Source organism: Homarus americanus, unplaced genomic scaffold (genome assembly GCF_018991925.1).
Source record: "Homarus americanus isolate GMGI-L3 unplaced genomic scaffold, GMGI_Hamer_2.0 scaffold50165, whole genome shotgun sequence".
In the NCBI taxonomy this organism is placed as follows: Eukaryota; Metazoa; Arthropoda; class Malacostraca; order Decapoda; family Nephropidae; genus Homarus; species Homarus americanus.
This window is the reverse complement of record NW_024748747.1, coordinates 149,871-176,177: the sequence shown is the minus strand read 5'-3', so window position 1 is coordinate 176,177 and position 26,307 is coordinate 149,871. Positions and strand designations below refer to the sequence as shown.

The 26,307-nt window shown below is 41.8% G+C and overlaps 1 protein-coding gene across 8 annotated transcripts in view; it reads left to right on the top strand.

Annotated features, from left to right (window-relative positions):
• The window catches only part of LOC121880389 (otoferlin-like), an 83,144-nt gene extending 58,386 nt beyond the window's left edge, over positions 1–24,758 (top strand). For 5 of the 8 annotated variants that reach the window (XM_042387553.1, XM_042387551.1, XM_042387552.1 and 2 more), the window contains 20 exons: positions 240–356; positions 561–695; positions 1,294–1,443; positions 1,799–1,930; positions 2,459–2,620; positions 3,001–3,190; positions 3,853–4,028; positions 5,626–5,781; positions 8,360–8,569; positions 8,952–9,080; positions 9,325–9,414; positions 12,802–12,983; positions 13,199–13,369; positions 13,668–13,846; positions 14,011–14,141; positions 14,820–15,007; positions 18,260–18,458; positions 18,823–19,041; positions 19,183–19,283; positions 19,603–24,758. In XM_042387553.1, the coding sequence (XP_042243487.1) occupies positions 240–356; positions 561–695; positions 1,294–1,443; positions 1,799–1,930; positions 2,459–2,620; positions 3,001–3,190; positions 3,853–4,028; positions 5,626–5,781; positions 8,360–8,569; positions 8,952–9,080; positions 9,325–9,414; positions 12,802–12,983; positions 13,199–13,369; positions 13,668–13,846; positions 14,011–14,141; positions 14,820–15,007; positions 18,260–18,458; positions 18,823–19,041; positions 19,183–19,283; positions 19,603–19,783 (3,198 nt within the window). In that variant the 3' untranslated portion in view covers positions 19,784–24,758. The remainder of the gene's footprint in view (positions 1–239; positions 357–560; positions 696–1,293; positions 1,444–1,798; positions 1,931–2,458; positions 2,621–3,000; positions 3,191–3,852; positions 4,029–5,625; positions 5,782–8,359; positions 8,570–8,951; positions 9,081–9,324; positions 9,415–12,801; positions 12,984–13,198; positions 13,370–13,667; positions 13,847–14,010; positions 14,142–14,819; positions 15,008–18,259; positions 18,459–18,822; positions 19,042–19,182; positions 19,284–19,602) is intronic. The other 3 variants (XM_042387554.1, XM_042387549.1, XM_042387550.1) reach the window with 2 other exon arrangements.
• Positions 24,759–26,307: the final 1,549 nt, after the last annotated feature.

Below are 26,307 nucleotides of genomic sequence, written 5' to 3'. Positions count from 1 at the left end.
CACAGATGAATATATTTGAAAAGTAGGTAAACAAAGGTGGCATACTCGTTGACTTTACTGAAAGGCATAGATACAGTTCAAATATAAGGGATATATAAAGTATTAGAATATCTGAAGCACAGATATACCTGTAGATATGCGTGAAAAGTATCTGAACAATATTATTAGAAATTTTTATACCCGAAGAAGTGTTGTTGACATATGAGGGAAATATACTACTGACTCGTGTGTTCCTCCAGACGTTCCAGCTGAGGGCCCACATGTACCAGGCCCGCTCCCTCATCGCCTCTGACAACTCCGGCCTCTCCGACCCCTTCGCCAGAGTCATCATTGGTGAACACTGCCGCATCACACAGGTAAGAGACTAGGTGTGACATAGAACAATTTAGGGACAGGTAGCTACAGGTATGATAGTTGTGACCTGAATTTACCTAAATCACCTAAACTTACTTAAATCCACCCAAGTCCACCTCGACCCACCTACACTTCCCTAAATCCTTCTACATGAACTTATTTAAATTCACCTAAATTCACCTAAGCTCACCTGGCTCCTCCTCCAGGTGATCGACGAGACCTTAAGTCCAACCTGGGATGAGATGCTGGTGCTGGACGACATCTTAGTGTACGGCACCAAGGAGGAGATCAAGGAGGAGCCGCCCATGGTGGTCATCGAGATCTTCGACCAAGACAACGTGGTAAATCATTAGGGGCAAGATAGTGGTATGTTACGGTGATGAGAGAGGGGGAAGATGAAGAGGTGGAGAGTCTGGATGTATTATTGTGAATAGTTGTATATCGCAGATAGTTGTATGTTGTTGATAGTTGTGTTTGTGTGTTTACGAGGGATGGGTTATGAATACTTGTTTACTGTATTTGTTTGTTGATAATTGCAAGTTCCACTATGTTTTTGTTTTTTGTTTTTGTTCAGGTAGTTATTTGTTCTTTTGGATCTTTAGGGTTGTTGGATATGTTTGGTGGTAATAATGTGTTGTCTTGGGTGATGAATTGTTCCTTAGTCTTCATAATTATTGAAGATGTTTCCCCTTCTCGTGGTTATATGGACTAAGTTCTCAAAGGAAATTAACGTATCTACCACTTAACCTCCTCACTCGGTCTTTCTCTCTTTCTTTACTTTCTTTATATTTTTATCTCCTGTTATCTCTCTCTGTCTTTTTTCTCGTTATCTATTTCTTTCCTTATCTCTTTCCTTATCTCTTGTTATCTCTCTTTATCTTCATCTCTCTCTCTCCCTCTCTCTCTCTCTCATCATCTCTCCCTCCTCCTCCTCCACAGGGTAAGTCAGAGTTCATAGGTCGAACCCTGGCGCGGCCCCATGTCAAGCTCAGAGAGGAGCTGTACGAGCGTCCACACCTGGAATGGCACGACCTCTTCCGCGGTACCGATCACGCAGGGGAACTCCTCGCTACCTTTGAGCTCCTTCAGGTGAGACAAAAAAACCCGTGTTATTATTACAAAACTTATTACAGGTGAGTTTTCGGCTATAGTTCATCTTTCTATGTATTTCCCAAGATTATATATTGTATACATATCTAAATAGCATCCCTTTTCTAACTTTTATTGAAATGAGACAGTTTATAGCTTTCCCATTCTCTTTTCGGCTTGTATACAGTATCCTTCCCAAGCTTAAGATATGTTAGTTTATCCTACTTATAATCCTACGTGGAGTAAGGATGAGTTGCCAATCTTTAAATCCTTTCCTAGACAAAAATACATTGTTTACATTGTTTATATCCTATTCAAGAGTCCTACACGAGCTTCCGGATGTTGTGATTTATAGTTTCAGGATGGTGAGGAGGGCGGGGACGTGGTACCGGTGCCCCAAGCTAAGGAACACCACGGAGGCGACGCAGGCCCCATCCTACCAGTACCCAGAGGCATCAGACCTACCCTGGCCAAGTACAGGCTGGAGGTAAGGAGCCGTCTGTGTAGGGGGAGACGAGGGGCGATAATGATAAGGAATAGAAGGGAGGAGAAGACACATAAAGGAAGAAGAGAAGAGAAGGGGGGAAAGGAGAGGGAGAAAGAAGGAAGGAGAGAAGACTGGGGGAAGAAGAAAAGAAGGGAGGTACGAGAAGGAGAGTTGGAAGGAAGGAAAAGAGAATGGGAGGAGGGAAGGTGATGAGAGGGAGGGAAACAACAGGAGAGGAGGAAGATGAGGATAAGAAGGAAGAAAAAAGAAGGAAAGAAGGATGAAAAGAAATCAGAGAATGGATAAATGATGAGAAGACACCTGTATCTCCCCCCTGTCTCACAGGTGTTGGAAAACGAGAGAATAGAAGATAAATATATAGTGAAACCTCTATTTAACGAACAAAATGGAGAAAGTCAATTATATCGAGGGTCTATTAGATGTTAACACTCCACATAACGGATGGAGGTTTCACTGTAGACCAAAAACAAAGGGACAAACACCTGTATCTCTCCCTTTCCCTTACAGGTATTGTTTTGGGGGTTACGTGACCTCAAGAGGATCCACCTGTTGACCGTAGATCGACCCCGGGTAGACGTGGAGGTGGCGGGTCACATCATCCAGTCAGCTGTCTTGATCTCCGCCCGCAAGAACCCGAATTTCACCAACCCCGTCAAGTACATCGACCTGGTGAGACACACACGTGAGATATTTGTTGACCTGGTGAGAGAGAGAGAGAGAGAGAGAGAGGGGAGAGAGTGAGAGAGAGAGAGATTGGTTTGATATGGAGTTAGATAGATAGATAGATTCTGGCTTATGTATTACCGTGATAAAAGGGAAAGAGATATTGGCGTTGAGCGAGGCAGAGAGAGATATATATTTATTGACTTGGTGAGAGATATAGATAAAAATATTTGATTCCTTTGTGAGAGAGACATAGAACGAATTTTGTTGGCTTAGTGAGAGAGAGAGAGAGAGAGAGAGAGAGAGAGAGAGAGAGAGAGAGAGAGAAGTTTATACCCTCCACACCTTACATCTCCTGACGGTGGTTGTTGTTCTTCCTTCTTCAGGAATTGCCGGAGCAGGAGCTGTACTGTCCACCCATCACCATACGGGTAGTGGACTGTCGCAGCTTCGGCAGATTCACGCTGGTGGGAACCCACATCATATCTAGCCTTCACCGCTACATGTGGACACCAGTCACCAAGAGGGACAGGGAGGCTACTCTGAGGAACAGCCTGGCGCAGCAGCTACAGTTGGGTAGGTGGTGAAGGACGAGGAGGAGGAGAGAGGAGAAAGAAAATAAACCAAAAGGGTACAAAAGACTGCCTTGAGGAACACCTTGACGAGGCAATCACAAGGTAAAAGGCTAGAAGAGGTGGTAATGAGGAGGAGGATGGAGATAGAGGGAGAACAGAATAAGGGAATAGGAAAAAGGAGAAGAAAATGGGAATGAGAAAGATAGGAAAACCAAAGAAGGTAAAAAATGACACCTTGAGGAACTCCCCGGCGCAGAATAGGTAGAAGAATATGTTGTGAGGAGGAAAATGGAGAAGAATTGGGGAAAAGGAGAAAGTAGGAAAGGAATTGAGGTGCGATAAGAGAAGAGGGAGGAAGAGGTAGGAATAGGAGGGTTAAGAGAGTAAAATCACAAATGGGGGGGGGAAGGGGCGGGGAAGAAAAGATGCAAGGTGACACACGGAGATGAAAACATACTAATACAAATTAAAATAAATAATGATTAGAGGAAAACGAAAGAATAAAAAGACAAAGAGACAAGAGAAAAATATTAAATAAATAAGAATAAAAAAAAAGTAATAGTAATAATAATGATCAAAATTCGCCCCACACACTTACAGAGCACCAAGTTAACACACGTCTTCCTTACCTCTTCCCTCCTCCAACATCTAATTCACCTTCAGGTATGGAAGACAACGGCGTCCCCAACAACACTAACTCCCTCGTGCCCAACAACGTCCACGGAGGGCACGTAGGAATTCCAGGAGGAGGAGGAGGAGGCCGCGTCATATACAGGAAGGAGACGGAGCGAAGTCCTCTCCTGCAGAAGGACACCATTATCACCATCGATTATGTGGGTGTATGGCCAGTCGTTCCTTTGGTTTGATTATACAATTTTCAGTTTTTTGTTTTGATTTTTTGCCCCATTGCTTCGCTTTTGTTGGTGGCGTGTTTTATTACGAGTTTTTTTTATCTTGTTTGATATTTGTTTTTGCCCTAAATATAAAACAAACCAATTGCCTATAAAAGAAAAATAAATTCCTCTAAAATTTAAACCCTATTTATACAAGATGCTTTTCAAATCCATATGGACTCTTAAACTTGAATTACTTTGTCTGTCCGTCTGATAAAAACAAATTTGATGAAGTTTTAACACAATGACAACACAATTTCCTTTAGCTTTCAACATAACCACCATCTTTTCTATACAGTCCCAATGAGTTAAACGCGGCAGGATAACACCGTACACTTGTTGCCATATGTGATTGACTTTACCATATCCCGCAGCGTTGATTTGGTCTTGTAGCCTGTATGGTGGCTGTGTTGAAAGCTAGAAATATTTGCTGTATTGATGGTAAAATTTGATTATATTTGCCTCACATATGCCATTTAGAGATTCTTTTCACAGTTTCTCTATATATCTATCTATCTATCTATCAACTCCTCAGTGCATGTTGCTTGCTGCCCAAAATTGGCTAAAATATGAATGTATTAAACGCATCTATATTTTTTTATCCGTGGAATATTTGTATTTTATTTTTTCACCTGAAGTAATTTTTTATTATTTTTATTTTGTATTTCGTTTATTATTATTATTATTATTATTATTATTATTATTATTATTATTATTATTATTATTATTATTATTATTATTATTATTATTATTATTATTATTATTATGACAATATTAATTACTCGCTTCAATATTTTCAGAATCATTAAACTTTACATACACACTCTCTATGTTTATTAATGTTCAACTGTGATTGGTTGTGGGACTTCACTTCTAATTGGTGGTGAAAATTTTCATCGTTTTTGGGTTGTGTCTGGTCTTAATGGTCATTGGTCTTACCCACTAAACTCTGATTGGTTGTGGCTGCTTTGATTCTCATTCGTTGTGGATGCTTGCTAAATTCTAATTGGTTATGATTAAAAAAAAAATTGCAGCTTGGAATTGAATGAAATTATCCTAAACAATAAACACAACTAAACATGTGTGTATAAACGCTTGTGTGTTTTATTATATATTATTAAATATAAAACAGTTTATCCCTGGCAGTTTTGTTTTTAAACGCTTTACGAGTTTGTTTTAATACTGCTACTAATAATTAAATGCTTGAATATAAACACTAAATGTGAGCAAGGTCTCTCTCTCTCTCTCTCTCTCTCTCTCTCTCTCTCTCTCTGTTCCTTTTTACTTTCCTCTATGTTTTCTATCTATCTATCTATCTTTCTCCATATTTATCTACCTATCTATCTATTTATCTACCTATCTGTCTATTTATCTATCTACCGTATATATAACCCTCCATTCTTCTCCCCCTCCCATTCTCCTTCTCCTTCCTTCCTTCCTTCCTTCTCACCTTCCCACCTTCCTTCTTCCTTCCCCACTCTCTCTTTCTCCTCTCTCTCTCCCCCCATCCCTCCTTTACTCATTATCTCCTACCCTCCCTCAGGGCTCCGGGGCGGTCTCCAAGCTGGTGGCGGTGACCAAGAAGGAGAAGTCGGAGGCCAACAAGAGGAGAAAACAGAGCCTGGATTTTGAGGAGGAGGATGAGGAGAACAGAGACTGGTGGACCAAGTACTTCGCGTCTCTGGAGGCCGTGGCTCTGGTCAGTCTCCTGTGGTCGTGTTTAATACTGATGTCAATTTTAGATCTAATTCTAAATCTAAATTCTAATTCTAAATAATATTCTAATTTTAAATTGAAATTCTAATTCTAAATAATATTCTAATTCTAATATCTAATAGTGAATTTAGTTATATCTAGCAATATAATCTAAATCTTAGGACTAATTTTATTTTAACAATTTTAATTTAAAAATCTAAAAATTTTAATTTTAATGTTATGAAACTATCGAATTCTAATCTAATTTTAATTCTAATTCTAATTCTCAATCTAGTTTCTCAGCGTAATGTTTTAATTTCAGGTTAGGTTAGGTTAGGTTAGGTTAGGTTAGGTTAGAATAATATCAGTGGTTCTCAACCTGGGGGCCATGGCCCCCAAGGGAGCCACGGCAAGAATTTAGGGGAGCCACAGCGAGCTGTTATAAATTGTACGTTTCCAAGTAATGTTGGGAATCTGAATTAAACAAAACTTGAATTACGTATTTTAACTTGGCAGAAGAGAATTTTCATTCTTTTTTTGTCATTTTGTTTAATCATAACGACAATACAATTTTAATATTTACAAACTCTGGTGCTATTTTTTTTTTTTTTTTTTTACGGATTATTTAAGATTTCACAGGTCCAGTCCCTGTCTGTGTGACAGGCGCTGGACCGAGCTGATGAACTGACTTGTTCAGTACGTGTCCGTGTGTCATCCCTTTGCAAGTGGTGATAGGAGTATCATAGGACCGAATGATCTCAGTCTGGCCTGGGATACCATCACGAGAACAGTGGAGTGTATTGTCTCTGAACCATATATTGTGTCTGAGCTTGACTCAAGCATAAAATACTCCGTAATTGGTGTTACTTATTTTGTTTCATAATTCATGTGGTCGCTACTTTACGTGGGTGAACTATTTGTACACTTCCTTTATTAATTATTTCCTTATTTATTGGTGCCATTGTTGTTTATACTCATTCTTTACTTATATAATCCTACCATTTTTAGTGCTAAATTGGTATGACTCACTATTCTTCTCATTCTTCCAAGTTGGGCAGTGCTTGTCAAAGGAGGCGTGTTCTTGCTTACAGGAAGTACACTTCAGCTTGCTAGCTTGAGTGTGAATGTTTACGTGTGTGCATGTTTGTGTATGACTGTATGTGTGCTTTATGTGTGGGTGCATGGCGTGTTATGTATGTGAATGTGTGTGTGTGTTTGCCATTCTAACTCTTGTCCTATTTATCTGTCCTTCTTTATCATTCTTTAGTCTTTATCACTTGTCTGTTTGTCTGTTCTGGGAGAAAAATGAAGGAGGTCACGAGGATGTTGAAAATTCCTCAAGGGGGGAATGTTGAGAGCCACTGGGTTAGGTGATGGCTCAGCTTAACAACGACCATCATTCACCCTTCATCTTACACCAAGAAACATTCATTCTACCCCTCAACATCCATCACATTCAACATTCAATGAAAACTTAATATTCCTTAAAAATGTAAGTCTTTCAACATTCTTTTACTCATTCAACATTCACTGGACATTCTACATTCATTCAGCATTATTTTTACATTGAACATTTTTTCTACATTATTTTCCCATTCAACATTCATCACACATTCAACTTTGACCGTTAATAGACCATTCATCTTGTGGTAATGGTTCCCGCTTATTCATGGAGTCCACACGGGGTATTGAGCTGATGTAAATAATACCTTTGTTCATCATGCATAGTGTAGTGTGTTAGCGATGGAGGGGTATTGTAATGATGCTCTCTCTCTCTCTCTCTCTCTCTCTCTCTCTCTCTCTCTCTCTCTCTCTCTCTCTCTCAGCGGTCACAAAAGGGATGTGAGAGAAACTAATTTACAGCCTCAAGAGAGAAATTCTGACGCGACATAAATACAGAAAACGTAATATAGACTATTTTTGGGTGTCCTCTCTTCTCTTCTCTTCTCTTCTCTTCTCTTCTCTTCTCTTCTCCCTGTTGCTTAAGCTTATCTCTGTTCTTTTTTCAATTCCCCCCATTGTTTCCCTTGCATATATTCACTTCCTTTTCATTCTCCTGTTCATCTAATTTTTCTACTTTTTTTACTTCCTTCCTTCAAACAATAACAAGAAAATAGGAACGAGAGAGGAGTTAGTTTCCTCCTATTCGCTTTTGTCCCCTTCTTTCTTCCCTTCATCGTTCGTTCGTTCGTTCGTTCGTTCGCTCGCTCATGCCGTTCTTCCAACAATAACAAGGATATCGGAACAAGAGGGAGAGTAGTATGAGAAATAGGATATCAGTTTAATTGTTCATGTTCCCCTTCTTCTTCTTCTTCGTCTTCTTCTCTCTCTCTATCTTTCTCTTTCTCTTTCATTCTAGAAGGAAGGGACGAAGTGTTAACCCTGACATATTTCTTCCTTGGTAATATCTCCTCCTTTTCTCTTGTGTCCTCCTCTTTTCTTCTGACTACCCGAAAACACCAAACGCTAGGAAGAGAGGAGGTGTGACCAAGCTTATTAACACTACATCATCATTTTTCATGCTCACGCCTCCTCCTCCTCCTCCTCCTCCTCCTCCTTCACGTCTTCTTTCTCCCTGACAGCAACAACAGGAGGACAGGAATGCGAGGGAGAGAGGAGACAACGCTGAAGGGGAACAGAATCAACACCAGGACGGACAGAAGGGAGACCAGAACCAGGACAGGAAGAAGCACAACACCTTCAAGGCCACGTCGACGGCGGCTAAACTGGCGGCCAGATTGAGTCCCAAGACCCAGAGGAGGAAACACAAGGCCAACATCGCTGTCGTCAAGGTACAAATCTTACTTTGACCTATTTTGACCTCATCTTAACCTGCCTTGACCTACCATAACTTACTCTGACCTATTTTGATGTACCTTGACGTAGTAAGACTTACTCTGACCTACCGACATCCTCAAGGTGAACTCTCCCACCTAACCTATCCTATGTTGACCTGCCTTCGCCTTCCATCACTTACTTTGACCGTCATGACTTGCTTTTGACCTATTTTAACCTTCTATGGCCTACTTTGACCTGTCTTGACATGACATAACCTACCTTGACCTAGTTTGAACCTACCTAGACCAACCCTAACTTGCCTTGACATCTCGTGAGCTCCCTGGACTTAGTATAAAGTTACCCTGACCTGCTTTAACATATCATGACCTCCGGCAGGTGATCCCCGGGGAGCTGGAGACAGAATTCGGCGGCTTCAGGGAGTGGCTACACACCTTCGAGCTCTACCGCGGCAAGAAGACTGGGGACGAATTGGAGGACGAGGGTCGCGTCGTGGGCAAGTTTAAGGTAAGTCGTAGGCAAGGGAAGGGTAAGTCATGGGGTAAGGGAAGGGTAAGTCATGGGGTAAGGGAAGGGTAAGTCATGGGGTAAGAGAAGGGTAAGTCATGGGTAAGGGAAGGGTAAGTCATGGGTAAGGGAAGGGTAAGTCGTAGGCAGGTTTAATATTACCTTTCCACAACCAGTATTTAGTCTCAACCTCACGACAATCTCTCCCACGACCAGCTAGTGAGTGACGTTATTCCTCCTGCAGGGGTCGCTGAAGCTGTACCGCTGGCCGCTACCGAAAGACATCGACGACACCACCATCACGGGAGGCGACCCCCAGTACGGCTTCTTCCAGGTGAGTCACTCGTTCAAGGAGTCTCGGCCAGGTAAACCACCAAACATCTACCACTTGAAGATCTTACATTACAAACCTTCTTATAATATTGAAGGAAAAATTTGTTTCTTATCCTCAGCCTGTATCGATTCAAGTTAAAGCTCGGGACATACACTCGGTGGGCCGGGGAGAGGGTTCAGGGGTGACATAGAGTGCTAGAACCAGTTAAAATGGGATTCATTTTTATATAAGGGATTAAGGACGATCTGGGTCTCACTAGGAGTATATGTTCCTGGCTGACGGTACACTGTGCATATCCCATCTTTCAATGACTCCTGTTTGACGATTCTTTTTCTCCGTAGATTTAGAGAGATTGATCTATTTACCTGTTTGTTTGTTATCTACTCTACGACACCTCTTAACACAACTCTTTGTTATGTTTTAATAACCTTTCTTCTGGTGTCTGTTCCATGCACATTCGAAGGCACCTAAGCTGATCATGGAGTCACAGGTTAACCACAGTGTTTAGGAATATCCTTAACCAGTTTTTTGGACCAAGTTGCAAGTATTTGCTTTTTGGTGTGTCGGCTTATGACGAGCGACCAGTAGCTTAGCTTGTCGCGAGTAGCACACCAGTGTTCTCGGGACAACGCTCAGTCTGCGCATGCCCAGTGTTCACACCAGCCATCACCTTAGCTTACTGAGCTCTTTTGTTTGTTCATATTTTTTATGTGTTTATACGATATGTCCCAAAATTGTATAATTAATTTTAGCAAAATTTTGCACACTAGTTGAACAGTTGCCTCCATCTGGATATTACAGTAACCAAGGCGGAGCTCACAACAGAGGGTCAGAAGGTCGTCAATAGGATCCCTTTTGACACAGGTCTGTCCTCAACTCAGTAATTAAATTTTCCCTTATGGAGTGAGTCAGGACTGGTGTTCCTAAGACTGACTTACTTGGGTGGAAAGTACTGTAGATAGACAAGAGCGAGGTCATGGTGTTGTCTGCCGTGTGAACACAACTTCGAAGCGTAACTAAGACTGGTGGCGGATGACCCAGCTCTTGTCAGGTTGTGGTCCAGCGGCGTGTGTGTGTGTGTGTGTAGGCATGGTTGGTTACCTTATGTCCCTGGGTGTACCCTTAACCATACCTGTGGTCCACTAGACGATGTTCCTCCCTCTACCTCCACCTGAACCTACCTGGCGGGGAGAGATGGGGAGATGCTGACGATATCCTCTTGTTCTCTTTCAACAGAACAAATTATCATTATAACAAACCACCATTAATATACGTAAAATGAATGATTCCTGTGGGCATTATCCATATCTCCATCTTGCTCACACGCTTTAATCATCTTCCCTCCCTCCCTCCCTCCCTCCCTCGCTACCACAGGACCTGCTTACCTCATACAACCACACCTCGCTAGCTCTCCCTCCCTGACCTCTGAGACTCTGGTCGTCTGCTAAGTCGTGACCAGTATGTACAGTACGTGTGTCTGTGTCCGTGATACACCATTGACCTCCTTCAGCTCCCTGGCACTGTTACCTGTACCTCCTCAGCTATGCCACGGTTCCCTGTACTTCCTCCAATTGTCTCAGTGTTCCCTGTACCTCCAGCTGCGCGTCACTGTTCCATGTATTTTCTCCATCTGCGTCACTGTTCCATGTATCTTCTCCATCTGCGTCACTGTTCCATGTACACCCGTCAGCTGCGCGTCATTGTTCCCCGCACCCCTTGACTCTGATCTGCCTGGTACACTGTGTAGTCACCAGACTGACCTCTGTGTTGTAGTGCCACACCTGATGGCTCTCTCTCTCTCTCTCTCTCTCTCTCTCTCTCTCTCTCTCTCTCTCTCTCTCTCTCTCTCTCTCTCTCTCTCTCTCTCTCTCTCATTAAACGTGTAATACTGCGTCATAGTTCTCAGTGAATCAATTTATCTCTCTCTCTCTCTCTCTCTCTCTCTCTCTGTACAATAGGATAAATAATTTACGTTAGTTGGTGGCGTCCTTTCCGTACTTCAAGGTAGTGTAGTGTAGATATGTATGCTCGTGAGTGTGGTAGATATAACCAGCTCTGTGTGTATAACTACCAGTTGTGTCTCTTTTCTATACTCGTATGTATGTTTGGGTGTGTCTGTGTGGAGTTAGAGTTAGATCTAGCAGCATGTGTGTGTGCCTCAGTTAAGGTTACCAGGCTATCAAAGGTTAAGATTCCCTCAATAAACTGAACTCTCCCCTCCCCCCCGCCTCTCGTTCTTGCTGCCTATCGCTACTTTGTCTTCACTAGTTGACCGTGCAAGAAAAACTAAGCTAAATTATATCCCAAAAACTCTTAAAAACTAAATCTTGATCAACTTAGCTTTTTTTTATTAAATTATTTAATCTCATCTATAAGATTAAGATATATTTAGACCGTTAACTATTTTAAACCTGACATAAACAAGCAAGTTGAAAATCTATATAGTTTGCCCTTGAGTAAAACCTTGCACTTTCATTTTCTATGTTAAATTTATTTTCCCCGTTCTTCGTTGTGATATGTTAACTTGTTTATCTTATTTCCTTTCTACATTCCAGTTATTCTGATATTCGTAAATTATCCATAGAATTATTTCACTTGTATTTTTTGAGTCTTATTACGATACCCACCAGTGCAGAAATGTTTATTGTATTATGTTTAAGTTTAAGTTTCTCACTCGTAAATCATTAACAGCTAAATAATATTCCTAAATTCGGTCCCCACTTGTCCATCAGCAGCCGTAAACCTGCCCCTCCTCCTTCACCATCAACCTGAAGAGACAGTTTAGTAGTGTCTTGTAGCGACTCTGACCATGGCTGGGTAGTGCCACATCACCCTCTCCGCAGATGTGAATTAATTTACCTTTGATGCTGATCGTATCGCCTTAAACTAACAGACATTAACCTCATTCACGCCCAAGATAAGGAAGAGGTATAATTAAATATTCAGTAGGGATTTTTCTTATGTTTATCCTTTTATTATAACTTATTTTTTAATCCCAACATGATGACGTGAGTACATCCTGGCTTCTTCCTCCCTCAAAAGGTTTCTCAGTCTACATTAGAACGAGTTTTGCTTTAAATAAGAAAGATTTCCACCCTTCTCTACTATGACTTGTTCTTTACCATCCCCCCAACAAAAAAATAAATAAAATAAAATAAAATAAAAGCTTTCGGTGTTTTACCTCAGATATGAAGACCTCCAGTTGTCTCCACTAGGGCATGACCCCCTCCCCTCCCCTCCCTTCTCACCTACAACAGGGAGCTTTTGATGTGACTTTATTACGCTCTGGCCTTTATACCTGTACGACCTCAAAGCTTTCAATGTTGATTTAGCAAAGAACTTTTGTCTCATGTCTCAAGGACGACCCCCTCCCCCTGTCTCCATTAGGGTCTGCCCTCCAATGACCCTATCCATGTGCTGGTGCGTGTGTACGTGGTAAGGGCGTGTGACCTCCACCCTATGGATCTGAACGGCAAGGCTGACCCCTACATCGTGGTGCAGCTCGGGGGCAAGAAAGTGTCGGACAAGGAGAACTACATCTCCAAGCAGCTCAACCCTGTCTTCGGCAAGTAAGTACGGCTGGCGCTCTTACCTGTGAGTCTGGGCGATTACCTGTGAACTTGGCTGTTTACCTGTGAAATGTGATTATTTTCCTGTGGAACCTTATTGTTTACCTGTGGAACAATAATTATATATTTGTGGAATTTCAGTGTTTACCTGTGGGACTTGATTGTTTTACCTGTGAAACGTGGGTGTTTATCCTAATTCAATATACCTTCTTCAGGTGCTTCGAGGTGGAGGCGACCTTCCCTCAGGACTCAATGTTGACGGTGCAGGTACTCGACTGGGACCTGGTGGGCTCCGACGACATGATCGGAGAAACCAAGCTCGACCTCGAGAACCGCTTCTACTCGAGACATCGCGCCACCTGCGGCCTAGCGAACAGATATGAAACGTAAGTATAGGAAAGAAGGGAGGATCAGTTTTACACGGGAAGAGGAAAATAACATATGTATATTTATGTACGACGTCTCATCTACAACAAATCGTCTTCAAACGTATTTTTTTTTATGTACATGAACTGCACGTTAGAGCACATTGAATCTTTCCTTCATGTGTTAAATATAAAGTGGAGTATATCAGGGTCTCTAAACACTAATGAAACTCTCACGCAAAATACTCCCGCTCTTGTTTACCCGCGTGCGATTTCCCACACCTTCTGTTTCACAGTATCTCTTCGACATCTCCTCCAGCAGATCGGGATATAACCAGTGGCGGGACCCCATGAAGCCGACGCAGATCCTGGCGAGGCTGTGTAAGGAGGGACGACTGGACGGCCCTCACTACGGCCCCGGTAAAGTCCGCATCGCCAGCAAGACCTTCACGGTACAGAGTGACGATGAACACGACCCTAACCGCGGCAGGTTTCTAGGTGAGTTTTGGCAGGTTCATGCATAGGTACTGACTGGTTCTTGGAGTGAGTGAGTGGTGACTGGTTCCTGGATGAGATGTGATCATATGACTGGTTTTGACATATATTTATGATAAAAAATGTTAACCAACTCATAACTAACTCATTATACCATGTCCCTGTAGTGAGTGAAGAGCAGCTGGCTCTGGCAGTGTTACACCGGTGGGAGGAGGTGCCCAGAGTCGGGGCGCGGCTGGTGCCCGAACACATCGAGACGAGGCCGATATATAACCCAGACAAGCCAGGCATCGAACAGGTGAGAACAACCGTAGCTTAAGGCAGGACTATAATTAGGATAAACCAAGCAAAAGGAAAGGCTGTAATTTAGACAAGAGGTTAAAGCAGCCTGGTTTAAGACATGGCTATAAGTGAAATAAGCTAAGCAAGCGTGCATGACAGGACTATAATCTAGTCTTTAAACAAAGCTGGAACTTAGATCACTTATAGACAGCTAACATAACACGACTCCAAGTTACCAAGTGTTTGACAAACCAAGAGCGGTTAAAGGTAGAACATGTACAGTTGAGGCCAAAATTCTCTTCACACTTTGGTAATATCTGGCATTAAAATAATTAAAGTCAATCTAATCAGAGTTTATTTATTATTATAAAGTATTTTTTTTTTACATTTTTTACATAACTTATAAAAAAGCAGCGTTTACCAATTATAAAGGAATCACATATTTGACCCCACAAGCAGATGTAACATATTGCCAAGCGTTACACATTAGTATACTACGCCCAGAATTTACCTTGACCCACAGGTCGAGGTGTGTTAAGAGCAACAAGGATACAAAGTTCTTCATATATGACTCTTGTTTCTCGTAAATTACCCAGTTTTTTCGATATTTTATGTTTTATCGAGTAATATATTTGTTGATTGTGTGAGTCAAGAGTCCAGGGTAGGTATCACATGTTGGTGTCTTCCGTGTCAGGGCAAAGTGGAGATGTGGGTGGACATGTTCCCCATGGACATGCCGCTGCCGGGGCCGCCGCTGGACGTAACGCCGCGGAAGCCCAAGAGCTACGAGCTGAGGATCGTCATCTGGAACACCGACGACGTGGTGCTGGAGGACGACGCCTTCTTCACCGGCGAGAAGATGTCCGATATCTACGTCAAGGGGTGAGTCAGCCTCCTCTTCTTCCTCCTCCTCCTATTCGGCGTCAGGAAGAATATACCTCATCCTGAATCATGTGATGTTAGATGTGTGTCGGGGGCGGGTGATCCTCCCTACTTCCTCACTGTCTTGGTCTAAGAGAGTAACTCCGGTCCTGTCAGTTGTTTACTCTAAGTGTGGACTGTTTGTAATGTTTACCTACGACTCTTACGTTTGGAATTCGTGTCACGAAGTGCTTATCATTCCCCGAGTGTCTTGTACGAGTTGTGGTGTGTGTCAGAAATAAGAAACCAGTTTAAAAGTGGTTGCTTGTCACACCCCAGCATGTTTACCCACCTGTTGACCTGGTTATTGCTTACACACCAACACTGACACTCGTCTGTTTGTCGAATCCCAGCAGCTGTTGACTTCATTGTTGTTGTGGTGGTGATGGTCACGAGTGATACACTACAAGAGAATTTTTTTTTTACGGGGATTAGCCCACCCGGACACAGGTCACTGACCCACATCGGGGCCTGGGGGGCGAAAATGTAATAATAATAATAATAATAATAATAATAATAATAATAATAATAATAATAATAATAATAATAATAATAATAATAATAATAATAATAATAATAATAATTAATAATAATAATAATAATAATAATAAATAATAGTCATAATAATTCATAATAAATAAAATTTATGATAAAACAAACAAAAATAAAATAATAAAATAATGATGATAATAATACAGTAACTGTAATAATAATAATAATTTTAATAATAAAGAACTATAAATACAAAAATGAAAAAAAAGATCAAAAGTGAGAAACGATATATGTATGTTGTGTTGTCAATGGTAAGAGAAACAATTGAGACCCTGCAATTGTGTGTAAATGAGGCAGAAAGTCAGATCAGCAACCTGGGACTTGGTCACAATTTTTGTGATGCCATATGGCAGCAGGGACTACCATTAGACAACACATTATGCTTCCAATATCTTCCCGGGCAGTAGTACCTCCCTGTTTGGTAGCTGCACGATATGAGTGATATAATTAATAATACATGTAGTGAGGCTTTAGTATCTACTGTATTTAGATGGTCTGTATTATAATTAATTCAGGTCACTTAACTCGCTAATTAATTCATGAGCTTAGGACATTTAACCCATGATGACCACTTAACCCAACTATCCCATGATGCCTCTTAACCCTGCAAACTAACCAATGATGCCTCTTAACCCTGCAAACTAACCAATGATGCCACTTAACCTAACTATCCCATGATGCCTCTTAACCCTGCAAACTAACCAATGATGCCTCTTAACCCTGCAAACTAACCCACGATGCCACTTAATCCACCTAATTAACCCATGATACCACTTAACTCACCTGTTCTCTCCCACACCAGGTCACTCGCTTGGAATATTAAAACGAAAAGTGGGCTCTGGAGGTTGGTTTCTCAAGACAAGTGAGACACAACAATACACACGTCCTTATTCTTTCTCACGTTTCCTTCCTTCCTTCCTTCCCGTTTCCTTATTCTTCCTTCTTACACTCCTCCTTTTCTTCCTCTTCCTCCTCCTCTTCCTCCTGCACACCACTGCCACACCGAAGTTCCTTAAAAAAATACCTTTAGTTAACTATTTCCCTTCGAGCTGAGTGAGGGATGGAGGGAGGAAGGGGTAATGTGAGAACGCAATAGTCGCTCTCTCTCTCTCTCTCTCTCACAGCTACTGATTGACTTAGCTTATATGCAGGAAGTTAATGCGTTCTAATGGGTTTTAATGCGTTCTAATGGGTTTTAATGCGTTCTAATGGGTTCTAACACCTCCCCTCCTCTCCCCCTTCCCCTTCAAGAGTGAAAGTTAACGTAGGATTGTATGAAACTTCATTAGACTCATTTGTTATAAGCACAAATTCTGTCTCTCTCTCTCTCTCTCTCTCTCTCTTTCTCTCTCTCTCTCTCTCTCTCTCTCTCTCTCTCTCTCCTGTGTGACGTTTGAATGACAGGTTTCATTAAAGGGATCAATTTCTATTTATTTGCGATTTATTTTTGATGTGGTGTGCCCTGTTTCTTCTCGTCCGTGTGTGTCCGTGTTATTTCTCGTCCGTGTTATTTCTCGTCCGTGTGTATCCGTGTTATTTCTCGTCCGTGTGTATCCGTGTTATTTCTCGTCCGTGTGTATCCGTGTTATTTCTCGTCTGTGTGTGTCCGTGTTTTTCTCGTTTGCTTCTCTCGTCCGTGAGTTGTGTTTCTTCATCAATCTTATGCTTCGTCTAATCGTTTAACTATCTTCTGTACGCTTATTGTCTATCTCATGTACGTTTATTATCTATCTCATGTACGTTGCTCTCACCACACTGGTCCTCCACGAGTTAATGTTGACGCTGTCGAGATTAACTGTTACCTTCACGCTGTGATTCCGGGACTCACTAATCCCTGAACTAGGACTCGGAACTTAACCTAACCTATCGCTAAACTAACCTAACCTATCGGTAAACTAACCTGACTTAACCTGAGCTAACCTACCCTAATCTAACCTAACTTTAACCTGAGCTAACCTAACCCTGACCTGAGCTAACCTAACCCTAACCTGAGCTAACCTAACCTAACCTAACCTAACCTAACCTTTCATCTCACTTAACTTCGTGTTGTCTAACATTATAAATAATCGGGTCCGGTTCCGTGTTCGGGTATCCGGCGCTTAACTATTTCCTCCTTGACAACTCGCACGTATTATCATCACTAACTCTAATACCCTAATATCTATAGTTACCTGTACACCTATAGCACTTGCACACCTAGAGTATACCTGTACACCTATAGCAACTGGACACATCTTAGCCATTGGTGGTAATTTCGCGTTTATGTGATGTGCATTTATTTGTTCTCGTCGCCACAGCTGCACAATACGACCCTAGATGTTGTTGGTCAATTTCACGTTATGATTTTTCTTAATGTGATAGATGCAGCTTTTTGTCGTGAAGTGTAGCACAAGTACAAACACCTCCAGCCATATTATGCCTCCCAACACCTACCTCTAGCCATATTATGCCTCCCAACACCTACCTCCAGCCGTATTATACCTCCCAACACCTACCTCCAGCCATAATATACCTCCCAACACCTACCTCCAGCCATATTATGCCTCCCAACACCTACCTCCAGCCATAATATACCTCCCAACACCTACCTCCAGCCATATTATGCCTCCCAACGCGTCTCATGAACACTCAAACACCTCCCCTGTGCGTTTCTCTCCTTAGGTGGTTGAAGGGCCCAGAGGACACCCAGTGCACGGACATCCACTACCGCTCGCTCACGGGGGAGGGCAACTTCAACTGGCGGTTCGTCTTCCCCTTCGAGTACCTGGTGGCCGAGGAGAAGATCGTCATTAGCCGTAAGGAGTCCCTCTTCTCCTGGGACGAGACCGAGTGTAAGATCCCCGCCAGGCTGGAGCTACAGGTGAGTGAGCTAAAGAGAGGGAAGTGGGCTGAGGGATGAAGTGGGCTGATGGGGGTAAGTGGGCTGAGGGGGAAGTGGGCTGAGGGGGAAGTGGACTGAGGGGGGAAGTAGACTGAGGGGGAAAGTAGGCTGAGGAGAGGGAATTGACCTGAAAGTGGAGTGAGGGGGGGCTTAGAAAATGTAGACTTGTGGGAGGGGTCAGATGAGTGACCAAAGTGGGAAATTAAATGGGTTAGTTGTATGACCTGAGATGAGAGGGGCGTGAGAGGGGCTAGGTGTATTAGCTGAGAGGGGGTTACGGATGTGAACTGAGTGGGGAGTGAAATAAGTATAGCCTTAACCATCACCACCTCTTAATCATCAGGTGTGGGACGCGGATCACTTCTCAGCAGATGACTTCCTCGGAGCCATCACGCTGGACTTGAATAGATTCCCTCGAGGCGCCAAGAACTCCAAGATGTGTACCTTAAACATGCTCAAAACGGATGGCACTGTACCCATGGTGAACATCTTCAAGCAGCGGAGAGTCAAGGGGTGGTGGCCATTCTACATCAAGAAAGAGAACGAGGAGATGGAACTTACGGTAAGGAAGATGGACACCCTCCTCCCCGTCGCTCTCTCTGACTCCTTCTTTCTCTTGTTGCGTATGACATATTTTAAGTGCTGTTACATATGTGTCTCCTAGTTCTTACATGTGTTGACCTGATGTGCTTCTATTGTGCAGGGTAAAGTTGAGGCAGAGATCCACCTGCTGACGAAAGACGAAGCGGAAAAGATCCCAGCCGGCCTCGGCAGAAGCGAACCCGACCCGCTGGAGAAGCCTAAGTGAGTTACCCTTCAGTTAATCTTCGTTTTCTGTGATACATTTTGGAAAGGAGCCTTAGGTTTCCTTTTATCTCTCTCTCTCTCTCTCTCACACCATTGATCTTCACCATAAACCTGAGAAGTAATGTATTTTAGCAAGATATAGATGACAATATAACCCTCAGATATGATTTAGGTATGGAGGACAGGCTTTGGGTAGTCAGTATAATGCAGCAAGAAATATTTCCAGCATAAGGCAGCAGATGCAATATATTCCCTATGGTGACGGTGGCATAGGATGGCGTCTTACTCACTCGTGATCCTCCTCTCCCTCCTACAGCCGGCCGGACGCCTCCTTCATGTGGTTCCTCAACCCGCTAAAGAGCATCCGTTACATCATCTGGCACAACTACAAGTGGGCCATCATCAAACTCCTCGTCTTCTTCGCTCTCACTATCTTCTTTGTCCTCTTCTTCTACTCAGTGCCGGGCTTCACCGTCAAAAAGATCTTGGGGGCGTAATACAGGACCCAAACGCCACCTTATCCTGAGGTCCTGCAGGATGGGAGGAGTAGCCAAAGAGCCTCTAAGACTCAGTTGTTATCTCCTCCATATTTTCCGTCAACCTCCTACAGATATTTACCGTCAGGGAGATCCTATGAACATTATACGGGACCTAGAATGTTCCATCCTGACCTGCTGGAGACGTGGACGGGCCATAGTGCCTCTGAACTCTATTGCCGTCTTCGTTATTTCTCTCTACTCCCCGCAGAGCTTCACCACCAGGAAGATCTCGGGGACTTAATACAAGGCACTTGAGTAGGATATCCCGTCCTTAGGATCCTTCACTGACCCAACAGGACGGTGATCAGTGAGCTCTACACCGTAAATTCGGTTTATGCTGGAACATTACGCCAAGGCGCTGAGAATTCCATATACTGAAACAATGTGTCTAGCAGTGACTGACCCATTATCTGGACGGTGACCACTGACTATAAGGGTCTGGTGAAGCTGTCCATGGTAGAGATGTGGTGAATATGACATAAATATATTCAGGAGTTCAGTGAGGACACATTTACGTAACTCATCTGTCTGTGTGAATTATTGTGAATTCGTCTCAGACGTTCAGCCGTGATATTATGATAAATTTGTGTGTTGTAGTTTAAGGTTCTCATCCAGACGATATATTTCTCTATCTCCTCCCTGGCTGCGGCGTCACCTGCAGGTGGGGAGTCACCTTGTATCACCACCTAGTACCACCCGCCCCTCCTGACCCACCATATGTGTCCTGAATACTCAGAGGTCAGTCTGTCCTCAAAGTCGTAACAACTAAAAAAGTAAATACCAATATCTTAACCCAACTCATCTTGCTTGATACGTCGAAAAGCTAAAATTGAGATAGTTTAGGACGGTTGACAGCTAACAGATAAGAGGCGCGAGGAGAAGACTCTATGATTGGCTGACTGAGCTGAGGTTGATTTGTCATTATCGATCACGGAACGATCATATACTAAACTCCTCAAACTTCATCTTCTATAAAGTCCTCAGTGGCCTCCAATATTTACTATGCACTCTGCTATAACAGACTTAAACCCTTAGAAAATTAATCAATCAATCAATCAACGCATCCATATTTTTTTTCTAGGACAGTATCGCTAATGGGGACACACTACGGGTGGGTCGACTCTCCTGTATGCAAATTATAATATAACGAGAGACAGATGTGGTGTGGAGGCAGTGTTATGTACGACGCGGTGTATCTCTGCTGAGAGATAATGGTGAGGGTGAGGGTGTATCCTGATCCACAACACCCACGGAGCTGAGTCGCCATACTCCACACACTTCATCATCTCTCATGAAACCAAAATCAAGATAATATATATATATATATATATATATATATATATATATATATATATATATATATATATATATATATATATATATATAAACTCTGTAAAAATCACTGTTTAGCTTCATTACTGAGATGTTATTTTGACTTGCCAATTCATTTTCTTTAATATATTTTTCGTTTCAGTTCACGTTTCTCTGAATGAACTTGTCATAAATAATTATATTCCACTGTGAATTAATATTGTAAGATATTTGTTATTATAAGGATTACGGACCAAATATTCCATAATGTTGCCTTTATATATCTTCTATGTCACATTGTGAAAGAAAAAACTCGGTAATATTCAAATTTGTGTATTTTCCCTCCAAAGAGGAGTAGGGTGAACAGCGCCTCTGGTGACGGTGAGCCGAAGCTGTCCGTCATCACCCCCAGGCTGGCCTTCCTTTCAGAGTTTCCATTCTGGTTATTACATATAAAAAAACACTTCACTGTTATTCTCACTGTAGAAGAAATTTAATCACTGACTTTAGAGTCAGATCTGTTGTTATTGTAGCTTACACACTTTTGATAACATGGACGAGGAAACATTGTCGGCTCGACAGTGTTCAGGTGTGATCATCAGTTCGTGGAGACCAATAAAATAGTGCATCTTTGAGGTATGTGTCGAGAGTTTGATAAAATGATGTAAGTGGCTCATTTTATTAATATCGGTGGCTTATATGACGGGTATTGTAGCACAGGTGATTAAAGGTTCATAATAAAGGGCTCAAAGGTGACACTACTGTATATTGTTTTATGGACCTATATGTGTACAGAGACAGTATTAGTGTGTCAGCGTACAGGAGATGTTGTGTCTATATTTATATGTACAGGAGGTATTAACTATGCCATGCTACCTGTGAACCTTCAAGGTGGCCCCAAAATAATGTTTCCTTGAGTTGGGGAGATGTGCCATGTGCGTCTCCCAAACACAGCTGAATTTTTGTTCTGTACATTGTTTAGTGATCAACTTGAAGATTCACATTTGACATGGTACACTGTTACTGTCTCCTGTACACACAGAGGTGAAAAAAAAAGAGATAGTTTCACTTTGAACTCTTTAAATGACATCTTGGCAACAGGTAAACAGAGGAGGTGACCTACTCCAGTAATACCTGGCTATCGTTTATCAATATTTATATTGGATAAAAATTTTTACTAATAACGATGAGGAAACGTACTAGATTAAATTAGTCAGACGTGTTTCCTGGGTTAATGATGAAGAAAAAATATACAGTATTAAGAGGCCAGGCCAAGACGCCACCGGCCGAGAGGAGTCTGTAAAATCAAGTATCTCGACACACCTGAACCAGGGGTCCAGAATGTGTTCTTGTTGAAGGTTCATCCCTCGCGCCACCTGTAGCTTCGGCGATCACTCCTTTAAGCGTTCAGTAGATAGAGATATTCTTACATCAGGGTATTAAGAGTCTACTCCCCGTACCAGAGCAAGAGCGCCACCGCAGGCACAAGGTTGGCGAACGTTAAAGGCGTATTGACAAAAAAGCGTCAGGCTGCGCCACGTGTAAAGGCGGCGTCACTATAGCATTTTTTCCGTCATTTTGTTGCATCAATGTTCTGTGCGAACTCTGTCACACATGCATAGAGCGCGCCAGTACAGTCTGTCCGCGTTCGTCGATTGTAAACAAAGAAAATGACATTGTATGACTTCCTTTCATATCTTACTGTATCAATCTTCCCTTGGGTCTCACATGGCAACGATGAGACCTAATATTGTCTATCATGTATTCTAGGGACAAGCTAGGCGTGTCCACACAGGAATAGATAGACAAACAGCAGATATATTTACGAATATCAACATTAATAAAAAAGACTTCAATATATTTTATTAAAAATGAGATGCTGAATAAGTTTAAAATTATATGTATTTATTTCACGTGGTTTGATATTTATTTTATATAAATATCCTCATTGTTAAGTATAGATCTTGACTTGGCCGCAGAAATTGGCCCAAGCCAGTCAGGTGGAAATGATGCGTTTCGACTGAGTGAGACGGGCTCGAAAAATTGGCAATTTGTGGAAAAAAACGATGGGAACCGGGAAAGTTGACAGAAAAAGATGCAAGTTTGACGCCGTCTATAGAGTGGGAGAGAAGGGTCAATGGAAAACTGTTGTTCGCTCGTGCTGGCGCTATGTTCTCTGTGGTACGGGTCTAGGGCATCAAAGAAGGTATTTTTGTAGCGATGATTCTATTGTTCCTACACAGCCTCACACTGTAACTTAGTTTGTTAACGTCCTAGTTCATGATTAGCTCGAAACACAATTGTTTATAATGAGTTTGTTCGTCCCTGGGTTGCCCTCGTTCACGGAGCTCGTAGTTCATCACCCGTTCACAGCGTCGTCACCTTCAGCGTGGTGTGGAGACGCTATTAGTGGGTTGTGGTCACGTTTTAACATTGTTGTCGGTGGCTCCTTAACTGACGACTCGTGAGGATTGTGAATGTTAAACTTGGTACTGAGAAAAGTGTTTATCGTTCTGACAACCAAAACAAAGGGAGGGTTAACTCGTAAGGTGGGTTAGGTTTGAAATAATATAACATTCTAACCTAACTAAACTTAAATGACCTAACGTAACCAAATCTAACCAAACGTAAACCGACTTAACCAAACCTAAATTAGACATTGTTTAGTTAGAAACATAGAAGCTTACTTCATTATTCTTGTTTTCATTCTGGTTCCTCAAGGTGCCGTCAGCTACAGGGTTTATCATTAATATCTTCTGATTTATCCTTGAAAATAAAAAAAAATTGTTCCATGTTATGTAAACCTGACTTGTCTTTCGTCTGAATAATTACCACAGTTTACTTCAATCTTGTTTTATGACACCAAAACCCTTTATCGTTAATCTGCTTATAGTTACCCAAATTTAACTCTGACCATTTAAACAAAGTCCAGAATTCAGTCTTTTTTTCTTTCTACGTCTCTCCGTGGGTAATTCATCAACATGTAAATAGTATAATTAGACTGATAAATATGTCGTTTCTTGTAGTGACGTATTGCAATATTTCTTCACTGTTAACAATATTTACCTGTAATTAACCATACGCGCGTGTGTGTGTGTGTGTGTGTGTTTTGTCTCATGTATACATATCATGTGTACCACTAAATGTTTCTTTTTTAAACATGAATATTGATGCAATGTTTCATAGCCAAGAGATCAAGGGTGATATGAAGTCCTTGTTCAGTGGGACTGGTGCCCCTTGTTATTTAGGATCTCTATTCCCTGAGTCCCCCTCCCCCCCCCTAGATACGTAGATTCAGTGGGACTGGTGCCCCTTTTATTGTTATTTAGTGTCTTTGGATCCCTTGAATTCTCTTAGATACATTAATTCACTGGAAATCATGACTTTTTCCTATCTATTTTTCCTGTTTTTCATAATGACCCTAGAAAATTTAGCAGGATTTGTCCCCTAGTATGTCCACCGGTACTGATTTATGCTTGGCCTGAGGATGCGGTGGGACTGGTGCCCCAGAACTGTCGAACTGCTGTTTTACCATTTACCCTCATTATTTCACCTTAATCTTGTAGGTTCAGTGGAACTAAATCCTTCTGCTTGAAATGGGTTCCCCCCCCCCCTTAAATAACAAAATATACCATCTGGTGTGAGATATTTTTCCCTAAATTGCAAAATTACCCGCTCGATATAAATAATTTTATTTTTCCCTAGCTAAAAGTCTGAATTGTTTTCCTTAAATAGTCCAGTTTCCCACCTGATATGAGTAAATTTTCCCTAGACTTATACAAACAGAATGACATAAGAGACAAACAAGTGTCGAATGATTTGTCATCGGTTGCGTTAGTAGCTGATGACAAACCAGGGGTGCAGAGAGGAACCCACGATGTGACCGGGCCGGGTGTGAGAGAATCAGATGGAAGGCAGCAGAAAACGAACGAGTTGAGGTGTGGGGAAAAAACTCATGCAGCACAGGCCCTACGAGATTTTTTTTATCTCCTTTGGTTAGTCAGTTATTCCGTCAGTCATGAAGTGCATTGACTGAGCTAACTAACGCAGGTAAAAATATGTTAATTATTCACATTGGGGGATAATTAACAATGAAAGATTATTACAGAAAATGCTTTTAAAATTTCCATAGGCTTTTATCAGGCACTAAAATAAAGGTAAAGTTAACCAGGAAAAAGCCATTGGTAAGAATTTTCCATCAGTCGGGTCAAGAAAGTTTAAGAAATCGAATTGACGAAACACGATATAGAAACAAATGGGTGAAGTGTCATTGAAGTTTTATCTGGATTATTAAAATTTCTGGTACAGTAGTTATAATGCGCGGGTCTTCATCATCACCCCATACAGCACAGTACAGTTAGTGTTCAGTCCACTCACCCTACACCACCACCTCCCTCACACCTCCTAAGACTCGCTTCACTCTATTAAGTCAACAAAAATTACATCTTCGTGGGATCCTAAGTAGGGTAAAAAAAAAAAAAAGGTTTGGATTCTCAGAGATTCTAATGTTAAATTTTGTTTTAGTGTATTTTGAACACTATCTTTTGTTTGTTTGTTTTGTTGTTTAAGTGATCTAATTAATCAAATGCTTTCTTAAGAGGAAATATCAGTCAAACTTTTGGAAATACTTAATTCCAAAAGTATCTTAAGTTAAATCCCCCTAAGCTACAAAAGGAGACGAAAAATGGGGATTGAAAATGAAAATCAAATTGGTTGTTTTCCGGTGCTCAATTAAGAGAGATTGGCCTAAAAATTTACCTTGGGAACCTTTGGGAATCTCTAACCTTAGTACCTGTAAATAGTGTACAAAGACCAATTACTAAGCACACACTCATCAAAAAATTGACATGTACTGTATAGTGATTTTATTATTATTAGTTTTGAGAACACTGTCATTGCGTTCTCGGGGGCACTTAATTAGCATTCTTGAGATCTGTAAGCAGCGTTCTCGAGAGATCTTTACTGGCGTTCTCAAAGGGTGTGGTGCCCATGAGCCCGCTGTGTTGCCGGTGTTGAGGAGGGAGTGTGGAGATTCCTGCACAACATTACTTCAAAGATTATACAATAAATACCCGCTGTAAGACGCCTCGTGTTTTCTTTATCCCTTCTTACTTCATAGATGGATAGATAAGAGAGAAAAACATTTCCTCCTCGTCGCTTTTTGGCTGGAA